At 36.9% G+C, this 16,196-nt stretch overlaps 1 protein-coding gene across 2 annotated transcripts in view; it reads right to left on the bottom strand.

Annotated features, from left to right (window-relative positions):
• The window catches only part of LOC135226423 (thioester-containing protein 1 allele S1-like), a 91,616-nt gene that overhangs the window by 35,303 nt on the left and 40,117 nt on the right, over positions 1 to 16,196 (bottom strand). For both annotated transcript variants that reach the window (XM_064265961.1, XM_064265962.1), the window contains exons 3-5: positions 8,340 to 8,526; positions 7,099 to 7,381; positions 6,016 to 6,086 (exon numbers count right to left, since the gene is read on the bottom strand). In XM_064265961.1, the coding sequence (XP_064122031.1) occupies positions 6,016 to 6,086; positions 7,099 to 7,381; positions 8,340 to 8,526 (541 nt within the window). The remainder of the gene's footprint in view (positions 1 to 6,015; positions 6,087 to 7,098; positions 7,382 to 8,339; positions 8,527 to 16,196) is intronic.

Genomic DNA, 16,196 nt, shown 5'->3' on the forward strand with positions numbered 1-16,196 from the left:
ATATGCATATAGCTTTCCTTCTCTGTCTCCATAATTTATTGATTCAAATTTATCAGAGTTAAATACCATCCTATTTACCTCTGCCCAATCATATACTTTGTTAAGGTCTCTTTGTAGAGCGTTCCTATCTTCATCACAAGTAATTTCTCTACTTATTCTTGTGTCATCGCGAAACTACTCACTACCGAATCCTTAACATTACTGTCTATGTCTTCAATCATAATAACAAACAATATTGCAGCTAGCACCGTACCTTGTGGCACACCGGATATTACCTTGGTTTTCATCCGATTTCTCATCGTTTGCAATAACTATCTGTTTTTCTGTTGTGTAAAAATTCTTTTAACCATCTTCCTACTTTATCTACGATATTGTGTTTTCTAATTTTCTTTGCTAATATATTATGGTCTACTTTGTCAAAAGCTTTTGCAAAGTCTAGATAAACCACATCTGTTTCATTTCCGCTTTTCATATTTTTGAATATGTTCTCACGGTGGACTAACAGTTGGGTTTGTGTACTTTTTCCGGGTACGAAAACCCGTGTTGTCCTATATTAAAAAACAAATTATTTTTTTATTAAATGTTTCATAATATTTTTCTTCATTACCCTTTCATACACTTTCATAATATGTGATGTTAGACTCACAGGCCTATAATTACTTGCCTCTAGTCTTGATCCACTTTTGAAAGTAGGGGTGATATATGCTAATTTGTGCTCATCATAAATCTTGCCTGTATCTACACTTTGTCTTAATAATATTGCAAGTGGCTTTGCGATAGAATGAACTACTTTCTTTAACAAAATAGGCATGGACTACCATCCGGCCCTGCAGCAGCTCTATTTTTAATTCATTAATTGCCTGCACAATATCAGCTTCATTAATTTCTATGTCAGCTAAATATTCACTATTTTCTTCCCTTACTTCTATATCATTATCTTCATTATCTATTCTAGGGGTGAATTCTCTCTTATATCGTTCTGCCAGTATGTTGCAAATTTCCTTTTTTTCATTCGTTAATCTCCCTTCAATTCTCAGAGGGCCTATTTCTATTCTTCTTTTATTCATCTTCTTCGCATATGAGTATAATAGTTTGGGGTTTTGCTTGATATTTAAAGCTGTTAAGCAGCTCAGCAGTCTGGTTATATTTAACTTGAATATATCTTAGTTTAACTAGACCACTGAGCTGATGAACAGCTCCCCTAGGGCTGTGGCCCGAAGGATTAGATATTTTTACGTGGCTACGAACCAATCAGTTACCAAGCAACGGGACCTACAGTTTACTGTGGGATCCGAACCACATTATAGCGAGGAATGAATCTCTAATCACCAGAAATAAATGCCTCTGATTCCTCGTTGACAGTGCGGGAATCGAATCGCGACTCACGAATCGGTAAGCGAGCACGTAAACCACTAGAAAGCACTACCAAAAAGGCGAGGAGCACGGATACTAACTAATTTTAGGCCAGATGTCAAGCGTTGGGACCTATGAGGTCATTCAGAGCTGAAAGTAAGATTGAGAATAAAAAGGTTTGAAAGGTGTAACAGGAACAAGACCTCGCGGCAGTTGCACGGTGAAACACCTGTTAGGAGAGGGTGGGAAGTAAGATCGAAGGAAGAGAATATGAACGGAGGTACAGTAAAAAGAATGAAAGAGGTTACAGCAAGAGGCCGAAGGGACGCTGCGAAGAACATCAAGTAATGTTTACAGTGCACTGCGTGAGGTGCACTGACGGCACTATAGTACCCCTACGGGATCAAACTGACTGAAACTTTATTCTTTTTTAAAGTATCATTTTTAGCACTACAAAATAAAATTTTAAAAAATTAATCATGAATGGATTGTTCGCCCATGTCAGGACACCCCCACCCCTGGCAAAAGAGAGAGAGAGAGAGAGAGAGAGAGAGAGAGAGAGAGAGAGAGAGAGAGAGAGAAAAGCTCGCCTAAAGTTGTGAAATAGAACCCAGCCAGGTAATTATATAGTACTTTAACATATATATATATATATATATATAATATATATATAGATATATAGATATAAATGTATATATATATATAATAATATATATATATATATCATATATATATATATATATAAATATATATATATATCTATATATATATATTATTATATATAATATATATATATACGGACGTCCAAATAATGAAGCAAAATTCGATAACTCTTCTCTTTAGAAACAAACTACGCGACTGATATTCTTCGTTATTTCTACCACATACTGAAGTATATTTTGGTAGCACGATTCAGTTTATATGGTCAAATATCCGTCAAACCCAGATGAAGCTCTGTATTATCGTCGGCGGTGTTTTAATAACAATCACCTTTTGAAGTTAAAAAAATAAAATAATAAATTTCTCTTTAAAAGGTGGATGGAAAAAAATCACCTTTTGAAGTTTAAAAAATTACCTGTGAAAAAAAAAAATCTCTTTAAAAGGAGGTTGGGAAACATCACCCTTTCGAAGTTGAAAAAATTCACCTTTTGAAGTAAAAAAAAAAAAACTAAAAAAAAAACTAAAAGGTGGTTGAGAAAAAATACCTTTTGCAGGAGAACGAGAGAAAAAATCTCTTAAAAAAGTGGTTGCAAAAAAATAATAAATTACCTTTTGAAGGAAAAAACTTTATAAAATGGGGTTGTGAAAAAAGTAATCATCTTTTGAAGAAGAAAAATTATTTTCTCTTTAAAAGGTGGTTGTAAAAAAAAATTACGCTTTGAAGAAAACAAGGAAAAATCTTTCTCTTTGAAAGGTGGTTGTGAAAAAAAATCACCTTTTGCAAAAAAAAAAAAAACAAAAAAAAAAAGAATAGAAAAAAAACTTTCTTTTTAAAAGGTGGTCGTGGAAAATATTACCTTTTGAAGAAAAAACAAAACTTTCTCTTTAAAAGGTGGTCGTGAAAAAAAATTACCTTTCATGAAAAAAAAAAAAAGTTAAAAAAGGTGGTCATGAAAAAAAAGTGTATTGTATTACAATGCAGAAGATAGGTACAATTTCTACTTTTTAAAGAAGTGTGTCTTAACTTAAAGATAGTTATTCACTTTTTTTAAAGGTGGTTTTTCTTTTTAGAAGTGGCTATTTTCCATAAGACATCGGTTATTTTCCTAAAAAAAAAAAAAAAAAGTTATACGCCTTTTAAAAAGTTGGTTTTTCTATTTAGAAGCGGCTATTTTCCATAAGAGATCGGTTATCTTCCTAAAAAAAAAGGTCATTTTTAAAAGAAATGTGAATATTTACCGAGAAAAGGTCGGATACTTCCAACAAAAAAAAACTCTAATTTCCTATAAAACCTCTCCTGAAGGGACAGCGTGCAGCATCCTTCCCTAGGGCAGGAAACCTACCTCCTCTTTTCCCAACAAGGGCCTGCCCATATACCCATCGCCCCCTCCCCGGGCCCGCCAACAACCCACGTCTTTCCTAATTTGGCATTTCCGGTGGGTTTTCCAAAGAGACTCCAGGGATGCCTTGTTCTTGTGGTACATTTCCGAGTTTTCAATGATGCCATGGAACGTTTCCTAGAAACTGGGGGTACTGTCGTGGAATATACCCAAGGGCAAAGTAACTTATGTTGTGGCAAAAATTAATTATTTATAAAATCATAAATTCAAGCCACGTACTTCTCAATATCGCCATATCAGGTCATTTTTAAAAGGATTTGGCTTTTGCAGCTAAATACGCTTCAAATACTTTAAAATCGCAAGATGGACAATAGAACAGAAATGTTATTTTTTTCTTAAAAAAAAAAATTCATCTTCGTTTCGATTACTTTAATATATTTATAACTGTCACATTCTTATGACATCATTACATCACTACGCAAGAGTGCCTTCTCATGGAACCTATACCTGGACGTTTAAATGGAATCCATAAATCTTGCGTCATCTACGAACCCCATTCCTTTTGGAGTTACATGACAGAGACCACGGAACCACAATGACGTCATAATACTCGTACTTTCCACTGGATGATGTTGGTCGTGGGCAGTTGAAACCGGCGCACGGCTGGTAGACCGAACCAGTCAGTAATGAAAAAAAAAAGAAAAAAGTAAGCTATGCATTACAAGAAGAAATAGGAAAACTGCCCGTTCTGGATGCCAATTTCACTCGGCCAATATTAGTACTATCCTTTCCCGGCCTTGATGCGCCTGATGCAACCAACTTGTCTTTCGATTTCCCGCCATAAGTTCCCGCCAAGAGCTCCCAAATCGTAGGTTGAGTTGCCGTCGCCATAATTGTTTCTCATTTGTTTTGGAGCTGATTTGCAGTTTTCTTTGCCATAATGCGGTTATACAATATGGTGCGAGTTATCATATCAGAAGCTCGCTGGCAATTCGCAATTTGCTGGAAGACGTCGTTCAGATGTGAAAATAGGAAGCAGATTCAGATTCGAAAGATCTCATCTCACGCGAACTCTTCAGTTTTTGTTTTTCATTTTTTTAACGTAATTTCAGGGCAGTGAATACGGGAACATGTTCATCATTACGCTCTTACAACACTTCATGGCGATAATATTAAGACGAGGCGATTTCCTATTTTTTTTTTTTTTTTTTTTTTACACGGCATTCAGTGTTTATATATTAGTCTTATTAAATTAACACGGCATGCAGTGTTTATATAATACTCTTATCAGATGCAAAGAATTTATATATTTTCTTTACTTTTTAAGAGCTAAATCGACATAACTATTACTGCATCATCAAATTAATAGTATTAGAATTTTTCTGCACCAATCATGCTGTGATTCGATTCCAAAAGCGAATACGTCTCAAAATCTGACTGAAGGTCTGTGATACAGCCTATCAAAAAACTCATTCTTGATATATTATCGACGCTGATTGAGCTCCAGACATAACAACCTACAACTTCATAAGAAGCCGAGATCACAAAAACTGGCGAAACTGTTGTAAACGTGAAAATGCAATCACAGGAAATTGCTTTGATCGGAGTTAAATTCTCAATAAGAAGAATTCTTTAAAAAAAACCTTTTTTATGATTACTGTAATATCTCTCCAAGCCAATCGACATTACAGGGCATTTAAATGTTACGATGAAAAAAGTCATACCAGGCAGTTTATTTGTCTATGTATGTTGACCAAGGATGAAATAACATTGCAGATTTATACATCAATAACTACAAGCTCTCGGTTTAAAATGAAAAATAATCCACAATTATGTTTTACAAGGTATATCACACAAAATAGAGCAAACTTCGTCTAACTGACGTCGTCTCTTCGTCGAGAAATAATATATTGAAGCCATATTACCTATTTTCAATCGAGTTCATCAGGAGGCCTTCTTTTATTAGCCAGTTATAATCTTATAGCTTTTCAATAAACTCTCACATAAAAGCATAACTATTTTTTACATTCCAGTAATAATGATCTTAAACCATAACCTAAAACTAATGCAATATATGTTACACCTGTCTTGAGAAATCACTAGGAAAAACGAACTGGTGAATCTCTGGATTTCCTAGCGGTAGAAATCTCGTGACGTCACGGCCTGCCCTAGGGCCCGAGCGTTGATCGTTTTATTTTAGTATTTCATAATTTCTTTTCTTCTCAGGCGAGACACAGGTGTTATATCTTACCACAATCACAAAGTTCGTAGATGTCGCAACCAGAACTGGGGTCTGACCTCATGCAAGCAAAAGAAATGGAGTTCTTTCAAGCTAACTTAACGCACGTATTTCCCTCTGATCACCAGATTCCGATTTGCTGAGTGTAGCGACCCTTTTCACAGACTGCATACTTTAACATTTTTTAGGACTTTTGTCTACGGGCTGGAGATAAAAATCACAGACACAAACAATACGACACTTAGACACACAGACACACCCACACACAGCCATATATATATATATATATATATATATATATATATATATCCATATATATATATATATATATATGCAATATATATATATATATATATATATATATATATATATATAATATATATTTATTAAACTTGTATATTTACATAAAGCATTACGACTTACCATAACGTAGACATCGACAGGCCCATGATAAGGAGTTCGATCCAACTTCAGGAGAATGACGCGGAACTCAACTGAAAAATGAAAAAAAATTCCACATTACAAAACGAGTAACTAAATATATTGAGAGACTTCTTCCCTCATTTTATAAGTATATTATACATAGGCAGTAAATAATAATTCGACGATGTCTTATTTGTTTGTATGGTGTTTTGACGTTGCATGGAACCAGTGGTTATTCAGCAACGGGACCAACGGCTTTACGTGACTTCCGAACCACGTCGAGAGTGAACTTCTATCACCAGATATACTACACATCTCTCACCCCTCAATGGAATGCCCGAGAATCGAACACGCTGATCCACTCATCTTGAGAAACAAGGATTCTAGACTCGCAAAAGTACCAGCAATGGAGATATTTTGTCACTTAACGGCAGCTTCTGAACGCGCCCTATTCAACCATGAAGTGAGAGTTGTCATATAAAGAAAAGTATGTCATGGTTTTTACACACAAGCACAGACGCACACATAATATATAAGTATGTACACACACACACACACATATGTATATATCGACCCTAACTAGGTGACCATATTATATATTATTATTATAATAATTATTGTTCACTCTGACACTCATCCTTGCATAAATAAGTGTACACAATGCATATATCGACCCTACCTAGGGGACCATGTTATATGTTATTATTATTATTATTGTTCACTCTGACACTCATCCTTGTATAATAGGTCTAAAAGGCCAAAGTTGACAAAAAAATTCCTATGAAATGACACATTCACTGAAGAGGAAAAAAAATGAGCTATGAAAGTGGTGAGAAGGCAGAAGCCACAAGAAATACAGACAAAATGAATAAGAAATATGAATAAATGAATAATAACATAGATTAATTAATTAATAAATAAGTGAACAAATAAATAAATTGTACTACAACGTGTCAAAAGATCTATGGCATCGAACACTGAGATTAAAAGATAATTGTCAAAATCCATCAATTATCCTGTAGACGTGAACTCCAAAGGCCCCCAACCCCTTCCCTTAGGAACGCCAGGCGCGATGACACCCACCGGTCTGACCTCCGTCGTACATAGGCCTCGACATCTCAACGAGGACGGTGATGAACCTCGGGGAGACGCTGACGAAGGAGGTGTTCTTGAAAACCGTGCTGGATCCCTCGCGCCCTTCGACGCGAAGGGTCAGGCCGGGACCAGTGTCTTCCTTCAGGTAGGAGGAAGTAGAAGAAGATTCGGACCACGCTGGGGCTTCGGTCTCCGCCGAAGTCCATTCGTTTCGGTGGCTTTCCCTGCTGAAGCTGCTCCCCCTGCTGAGGCTGCTGATGTCTACGGGGATCTGGAAGATGGAAGAGTGAATGGTTTAGTTTGTTTGTTGGTTTGTTTGTATGGTGTTTTTACGTTGCACGGAACCAGTGGTTATTCAGCAAAGGTACCAACGACTTTACGTGACTTCCGAACCACGTCGAGGGCACGAGAATCGAACTCGCGGCCGCCGAGGTGGCAAGCCAAGACCAGGTCGACCACGCCACGGAGGCGCTCCTACATGATTTAGTGATTTACTAAAAAAAAATAAAAAAAAAAAACTTATCCAAATGAGACAGAGGGTAATCCTTAAACCTGATTCATGGTATTTGAGGAACGCATTGTAATAATCACCAATAAGTGCATGATTTACTAAAGTCGCTCTATTTTCATATAGGAAAATAATCTGCCAAAACTTAGCACAGTTGTAAAACCAAAATTTAGGAAATGAAAATATATCTAACAGGGAAAATATCTCTAGTTCAACACTTCATTTTGAGCGAACATTCTCCAAAAGGGTGTATATTATAATAAATTATGCAGTTTTAATGAAATTATAGTCTCAAGGCATCAGTTGATAACTTGATACGGTGGGTCAGTCTACAATATGCATAGTCTGGTAGATTACGTGATCAGGCAACGCCTCAGTATTAATATATTTTTTCGGTGCACGCTTTCTACGGACTGGAGAGAGAGAGAGAGAGAGAGAGAGAGAGAGAGAGAGAGAGAGAGAGAGAGAGAGAGCCGCGCCTGGTGAATTACGTAAGCCTGGCGTGGTAAGTTTTTGTCATACTAGTATCAGAAAAAAAACAATAATATTAATACAACAACAATAGCTTTGATAATTGTTCTATGAAGACGAGACCCTGACAATACAATCGTAATATAGTGAAAAAGACTGATAAGTCTCTCCTGTAATAATAATAATAATAATAATAATAATAATAATAATAATAATAATAATAATAATAATAATGCGGTGATCTTAATACCTTCATCTTTAGCGGTGCCAAATTCCCGGGTTCGATGACCACGCGAGCCTGGGCTACCTCTACGCCCGTGTTGACGGTAGCTAAGGACGCCCTCACCTCCACGGGCGCCTTGCCCCTCAGGATGCCCACGACAAGTTGGTACACGGAGTCAGGTCGGGCTATCGTGGGCGCCAGGATGACGTAGGGTCTGTTGAACGTAGAATACAGTCTATTTAGACAGATGGACTGTGGAAGTTTCACCCAATTTCTCAGGGAAACACTGATCATGAAATATATATAGCTGCAAAATAAATATGAACATTCGAACAAAGAGATATAATGTCATCCTTTTCATAAATCAACAAAACAAGAAATAAGCCAGCCGCTATCCAACCGTCGGGTATACTAAAATCCAAAAATAAAACGACAGACATTCTGGATTAACTCTCACGTAGAATTTTTATAGAATAGAATTAATAACTTATCAGTATAAAACTGTACCCATTTTTTCAGTCTTGAATACCTAAAGTTGCAACCACAACAAACCAATCTATCCGTTAATCAATGGTTCAATTCAATAAATAAATAAATAACAGACGGTTAAATAACCATAGGTGATTGCATTATATATATATATATATATATATATATATATTATATATATAATAGATATATATATATATCTAATAAAAGGAGCCCATAAAAACACCAAAATGTAGAGAGAAAAGTACTATATTTCAGAGACTGCTGTCTCTCTCTTCAGGTATATGAATGAGAAAAGTTTACAGAAAAGGGGTGTAATTTTATACCAAGAGATCCGTCCACAAGTAAGCCAATTTAGGTCACCCCCGCTGATAATCTTCCTTTAATCTTCTTAAGCGTTGGTTGAATGAAAACTTGGTCGACGACATCTGAAACCCACGCCCCTTTTGAGATGTTCATTACCTGCTTCTCTTTTATTAAGGCCGATTCCATCATTTGACTCTTGTACCGGGCAGTTGCTGCTATAAATTACACGTGACAAATTCCAGTTTATTCTATGGTTATGTCATTTATATGGTTGAAAATAGCCGAGTTCTGTTGTCCATACCTAACTGACCGTTTGTGTTGTATTAATCTCTGGGGAAGTGATTTACCTGTAAATCCGATGTAAGATTGGTCACAGTCTTGGCAAGGGATCTCATAGACCCCAGAGTCCTTGGGAGATGTCTTTTGTTGGACGTTAATCAGAGATTTGGCTAAGGTGTTTGGGTAGGTAAATGCAAAAGGGTTGGATTTCCCAAGGGTGTGGGTGAATTTGAGACAAAAATCTTCTGAAGATTTTTGTCACAAATTCAGAGAAGCACATATACCACTTCACAACATAAAACTTTTAAGCCTTGACGTAGACTCCCTATTCATAAAAGTACCAGTACAGGACGTTCTTCAGTTTTTAAGGGAAAAATTATCCCCCTATTCAGATCATTTCCCATTGGCGCTTGACAAAATAATAAAGTTAGTTGAATTATGTGCATCTAATAATATATTTTCATTCGGGGAATCATTCTACAAGCAAAAATTCGGGTGTACTATGGGTAGTCCTTTAAGTCCTGTTTTAGCCAATCTGTACATGGAATACTTTGAAACTACAGTAATAAATGCAATAAAACCCAAAAACATGCTGTGGATGAGATACGTGGATGATATTCTAACATTTTTGGGATAATAGGTGGGGTAATTTTAATGAATTCCTCTCAAAATTAAACGCATTAGTGCCCAGCATCAAATTTAAAGTTGAATGGGAAACAGACAACAAAATTCCTTTTCTTGATGTTTTAATAATCAGAGACATGGCAGAATACAAATTTACCATATACAGAAAACCAACGTTCTCACTTTCATATATTCACTACTTTAGCTATCACGACATTACTATCAAGATAGGTGTAGCTAGCAACCAATTCTTAAGAGCCTTACGAATTTGTTCCCCAGATTTCCTGGAAAAAAAATTTGAACTAATTCGCAAACAACTTTCGTCTTTAAAGTATCCTAACCATATAATTGAGAAAGCAATTCAAAAAGCAAACGTAATTTTCTACCGACCCCCTAAAGACAAGACCAGAGACACACCCAACAATAAAATAAAAATTCCTCACCTGGAGACGATTAAGAGAATAACCCACACCCTTGGGAAATCCAACCCTTTTGCATTTACCTACCCAAACACCTTAGCCAAATCCCTGATTAACGTCCAACAAAAGACATCTCTGGGGTCTATGAGATCCCTTGCCAAGACTGTGACCAATCTTACATCGGATTTACAGGTAAATCACTTCCCCAGAGATTAATACAACACAAACGGTCAGTTAGGTATGGACAACAGAATTCTGCTATTTTCAACCATATAAATGAACATAACCATAGAATAAACTGGAATTTGTCACGAGTAATTTATAGCAGCAACTGCCGGTACAAGAGTCAAATGATGGAATCGGCCTTAATAAAAGAGAAGCAGGTAATGAACATCACAAAAGGGGCGTGGTTTTCAGATGTCTCGACCAAGTTTTCATTCAACCAACGCTTAAGAAGATTAAAGGAAGATTATCAGCGGGGGTGACCTAAATTGGCTTACTTGTGGACGGATCTCTTGGTATAAATACCACCTTTTCTGTAAACTTTTCTCATTCATATACCTGAAGAGAGAGACAGCAGTCTCTGAAATATAGTACTTTTCTCTCTACATTTTGGTGTTTTTATGGGCTCCTTTTATTAGATGGAATTCTGTTGTTACAGAACATTTTTACCGGTCATATATATATATATATATATATATATATATATATATATATATATATATATATATATATATATATATAGTGACAAATGAACTTCATGATAAATTTGCATTGATCATCCAACCCTCAAGCATTCCTCAATACCTCACTAAGCTAAAGCAAACTTAGCTAATGACAATTTTCTGTTCTTTTCATTATATAATTTTCAATGTCTTTCCAATGACGTCTCCTTATAAAACAGGGCCTATGGGAAGGTCAGCCCAATGCCCATATGAAGCCAGGGTCCTAAGGGCACGGAGAAAAAAAAAAAAAGGAAGAAAGACAGACAGATATGGGACCAATAATTGAGGGTTAAGTGTGTTGGCCTTGTTAATAACACCGCTGTTCAACGTGGCTCGGGGTGCAACTTCACTCTGTTGAATTCCTTCAAGAACGTCATATTATAAATCCAAAAGTAATTACATACATTAAATGACGAAGAGACAGTTCAAGCCCATTAAGCGTTAGTACTTTTACCGGTGAGAATTCGTTTTTCATAATATATAAGGTGATAAAGAAAAGTAATTTGCAACTCATTAAACCAACAGTACTTTCCTAGTGCTAGGTAGCGCCTTTGGCATTACCTCAGCAATTACAGGACACAAGAATAAAGGAGAGAGAGAGAGAGAGAGAGAGAGAGAGAGAGAGAGAGAGAGATTCATATTTAACGTCGACCACAACACCCTGATGATAGGCCCGCCCTCTAACGCCACAGATCAGCGAGCATTCCAGAGGGACCAGTGGAACCAGGGTACGGAGACTGGAAAGACTCCTGGATTGCTTATTTGTGCTTCTGTTCTAGGACTGGTTGCAACTAGCTCTTGCATATTTGCTTGCTTTTTGACTCATCTGGGATTGGTTGCTCCTCAATCCTCCAAGTTGCTATTGACTCTTCCAGGATTGGTTGTTCTCTATTCTTCCTGAATTGGTTACTCTGGACTCTTTCAGGGCTGGCTGCTCTCGACTATTCCAGGATTGGTTGTTTAGACTCTTCCAGGATTGGTGTTTCCGACTTCGTGGGTTTTTGCTTTTGACTCCACCAGTATTGATTTTTCTGGACTCTTCCAAGATGGGTGTTCTGGACTTCGTGGATTTTTGCTTTTGACTCCGTCAGAATTGGTTTTTCTGGACTCTTCCAGGATTGGTGTTCTGGACTTCATAGATTTGTTGCTTTTGGCTCCGTCAGAATTGGTTTTTCTGGACTCTTCCAGGATTGGTGTTCTGGACTTCGTGGATTTGTGGCTTTTGACTCCGTCAGAATTGGTTTTTCTGGACTTGCAAGATTGGTGTTCTGGACTTCGTGGATTTGTTGCTCTTGACTCCGTCAGAATTGGTTTTTCTGGACTCTTTCAGGATTGGTGTTCTGGACTTCGTGGATTGTGGCTTTTGACTCCGTCAGAATTGGTTTTTTTTTCTGGACTTGCAAGATTGGTGTTCTGGACTTCGTGGATTTTTGCTCTTTGACGTTCCGTCAATTGGTCTGGACTCTTCCAGATTGGTGTTCTGACTCAGGATTTTGTGGCTTGGACTCCGTCAGATTGGTTTTTTCTGGCTTCAGATTGGTGTTCTGGACTTCGTGTATTTGTTGCTCTTGACTCCGTCAGAATTGGTTTTTCTGGACTCTTTCAGGATTGGTGTTCTGGACTTCATGGAGTTGCTGCTTTTGACTCCGTCAGAACTGGTTTTCCTGGACTCTTCCAGGGTAGGTGTTCTGGATTTCGTGGTTTTTGCTTAGACTCCATCAGAATTGGCTTTTCTGGACTCTTCCAGGATTGGTGTTCTGGATCTCGTGGGTTTTGGCTTTTGACTTCATCAGTATTGGGTTTTCCTGGACTCTTCCAGGATGGGTGTTCTGGATTTCGTGGATTTGTTGCTTTTGACTCCATAAAAATTGGTTTTTCTGGACTCTTCCAGAAAAAACAAGTATTCTGGATTTGCTGCTTTTAACTCCGTCAAGATAGCTCACTCTTGACTCTTCCATAATTGGTTGTTCTCGACATCCATCCAGGATTTCTCGCTCTCCCTCTGCCTGGATGAGCTGTTTCAATTCCCTCGCTCGTCATGGAACAAGGTCGTGGTTAGGAGCCCGACATCTGCGTCTCTTAAAAGGACCATGACAAATCGATGTTACATAGTCATCCGGTCTTTCTGAGTTAAAAAAAATGTTTTTTACTTATTTCGTGACTGTTTCGATGTCATTTTCAATGGAGTTCTACTTCAAGTATTATGTCGTTTGGTGAAATTATGGTCTAGATCTCCAGATGACTTAAACATCGCTATTAATTGCATTAGCAAGGTTTTCAGTAGTGTATTTAATCTCAGTTTTCATTATTATTATTATTATTATTATTAACTTGTTCCCTGCTGAAATAACTGGGCAACGTTACTGGAATTTTGTATCATAATTAAAAAAATGTTGACTCCCTAATTGATTTAACAGCGCAGTTCACTGTAAACAAAATATTTCAAAATATCATTGTGGCCTTCATTAAAGATTACCATAAGTTTATATGTTATTTTTTATTTATTAGACATTAAAATAATCCAAAACTTTAAATCTTGTCTAGAGGAAACTCGTCTGAACCCGTAATGACCGCATTGCACGTCTGCTACTTTCCTCACATTACGCAGTATGATTTGAATAACAATGTACGGGAAGAGAAAAAAAATGCAGCACGTTAGGAGGCGACGTAAAAAAAGAAAACTTACCCAGCTGAGGGTAAGGTCAGGGATGATCAGAGCTTCTTCTCCCCCCCCCCTTTTTTTTTTTTTCACAGACCCATCATCCACCCATAATGACGGTCCTTTTGTTTGGTGTTTTGACAACTAACCCTACTCTTGTAGCGGGGAAAGGCCCGAGTTTTTTTTTCCTAGTTTTATTTTTTTCTTTCTTACTGAAGAGATATTTGGGTGCCGTTTGAGCCACATTTTTGTTTTGTTTGTAATAGGGTAACATCCTGCGTTACTTATGGCGTATTTCATTTATAATTATTATCAAGGATTATTTTACGCACCTTTTGTGCATTGCTATTGTTCGCAACCTACACCTTTTTACTGTTCATTATTTTATGTTACTTACATTTCTGATACAATTACTTATTATCAAGAATTATTTTACGCATCTTATGGATATTGTTCTTATACGCATTTGTACATTGCTGTTATACGCGTCTTAGTACATTGCTTTTATATGCATTCGTACATTGATGTTATAAGCATCTTAAGTAAATTGCTTTTATACGCATTTGGACATTGCTGTTATACGCATCTTAAGTACATTGCCTTTATACGCATTTGTACATTGCTGATATATGCATCTTAAGTATACTGCTTTTATACGCATTTGTACATTATTGCTTTTAATAATGGTCATTTCCATAGCCAAGAAATGATTTCCTAAGAATGAGAAGTTGAGCAATAGTGTGATATGTCCCACGTTAAGAATATTAGAGCGAAAAAAAAATCTGTCAAGTTGACATTAATGCGTAAATCAAAGAACGACATCAAAACCCACGAAATATGAGTAAACCATGATCTGTCCATACAGACAGAGGTCTCCCACCTCTCTACAACCGACATGAAAACGTGACTCTTACGTAACACCAATTACCATAGAAAAACTTACGGACCCTGAAATACTTATTTCATCTACTGCTACGTCACCTCCTGCCTTTCATTGTGAAGAATTAGGCCTCATTAAGGGAGAAACTCCATTTGTTTTTTTCTACGGGTTCTCTATGCGGATGGCGTTCTGCAATTGTCATGTCACCCGTATGCAATTACAGTCTTTGGATACGACCTTTTCAAGACGGCCTGATATTCAAGATGTCTTCAGACAATGACTGAATAAGTGAATGAGAGAAATAAGAGCTCGTTAGTTTGAGATGAATGTTGCAACGGCAAACTACAATCAATTCGTAAACACATAGAAAACGGATGCAGGCCAAAAGACAGTTACAGTGAAATATTGAATCTGAATCGAATTGAATGTAGAATTTAGGTCAAAGGCCAAGCACTGGGACCTATGAGGTCATTCAGCGCTGAGACGGAAATTGACAGTAAAAGGACTGAAAGGCGTAACAGGAGGAAAACCTCAAAGAATTTGCACTATGAATGAACTGTTTTGAGAATGGGGAAGTAAGATGGAAGAAAGAGAATATGAAAGGAGGTACAATAAAGGGAACGAAAGGGGTTGCAGCTAGGGGCCGAAGGCACGCTGCAAAGAACCTTCAGTAATGCCTACAGCGCACCGCATGAGGTCCACTGACGGCACAACCCCCTAAGGGGTGAAATACTGGAAATGTTTGACTTTAGTAAACGGGAAACTGAAAAGGCAACGAAGCCTCTTCTGCGCCAAGGCCAATTTCTGCTCATTATGCTGGAGGCCTATGTCTGTCCCCCCGCCCCCCACCACCACCCACCCTATTGTTTCCAAACACTCATTACGCCCTTATTCATTTTCGACGAGTCGTTACAACTCTTGTTGAAGGCGAGGCCTCATTCTGATTACGGTCAAATTAAGTATCATTAGTCATTAATTAGAGCTTTACGGGGAAAGTTTAAAGTGATAAGAGTTTTCTTGATATATTGAAGTACTTAACCGCTGATTATCCTCGTGAAGATGTTTAATGATTTATTTCTAGCATTCTATGTCACACATCTATAGCAACTTGTTGACCGAGTCGGTAACTTCACTGAAGTCCTGACTTCTCTGTGAGCTGGTTCGAATCCATGAGAAGACGAAATTATTGTCAACTAAAAAATTCCCCTTCGGTTAACATATATTAAAATATATTAATTCCGAGGTAGAGCGGATTGGATATTAAAGGACAATTGTAACTTTATTCATGATTCATAAATCACGGTGATGTGATAAGAATTCATATATTAGATATATATATTATATATATATATAATATATATAATGTTGTATATGTATGTATGTATATAATATAGCTATATATATATATAGAGTATATATTTAGATATTATATATATATATATATATATATATATATATATATATATATACATTACACACACATATCTATATATATATTATGTG

The sequence above is a fragment of the Macrobrachium nipponense genome, chromosome 14 (assembly GCF_015104395.2).
Source record: "Macrobrachium nipponense isolate FS-2020 chromosome 14, ASM1510439v2, whole genome shotgun sequence".
NCBI lineage: Eukaryota > Metazoa > Arthropoda > Malacostraca > Decapoda > Palaemonidae > Macrobrachium > Macrobrachium nipponense.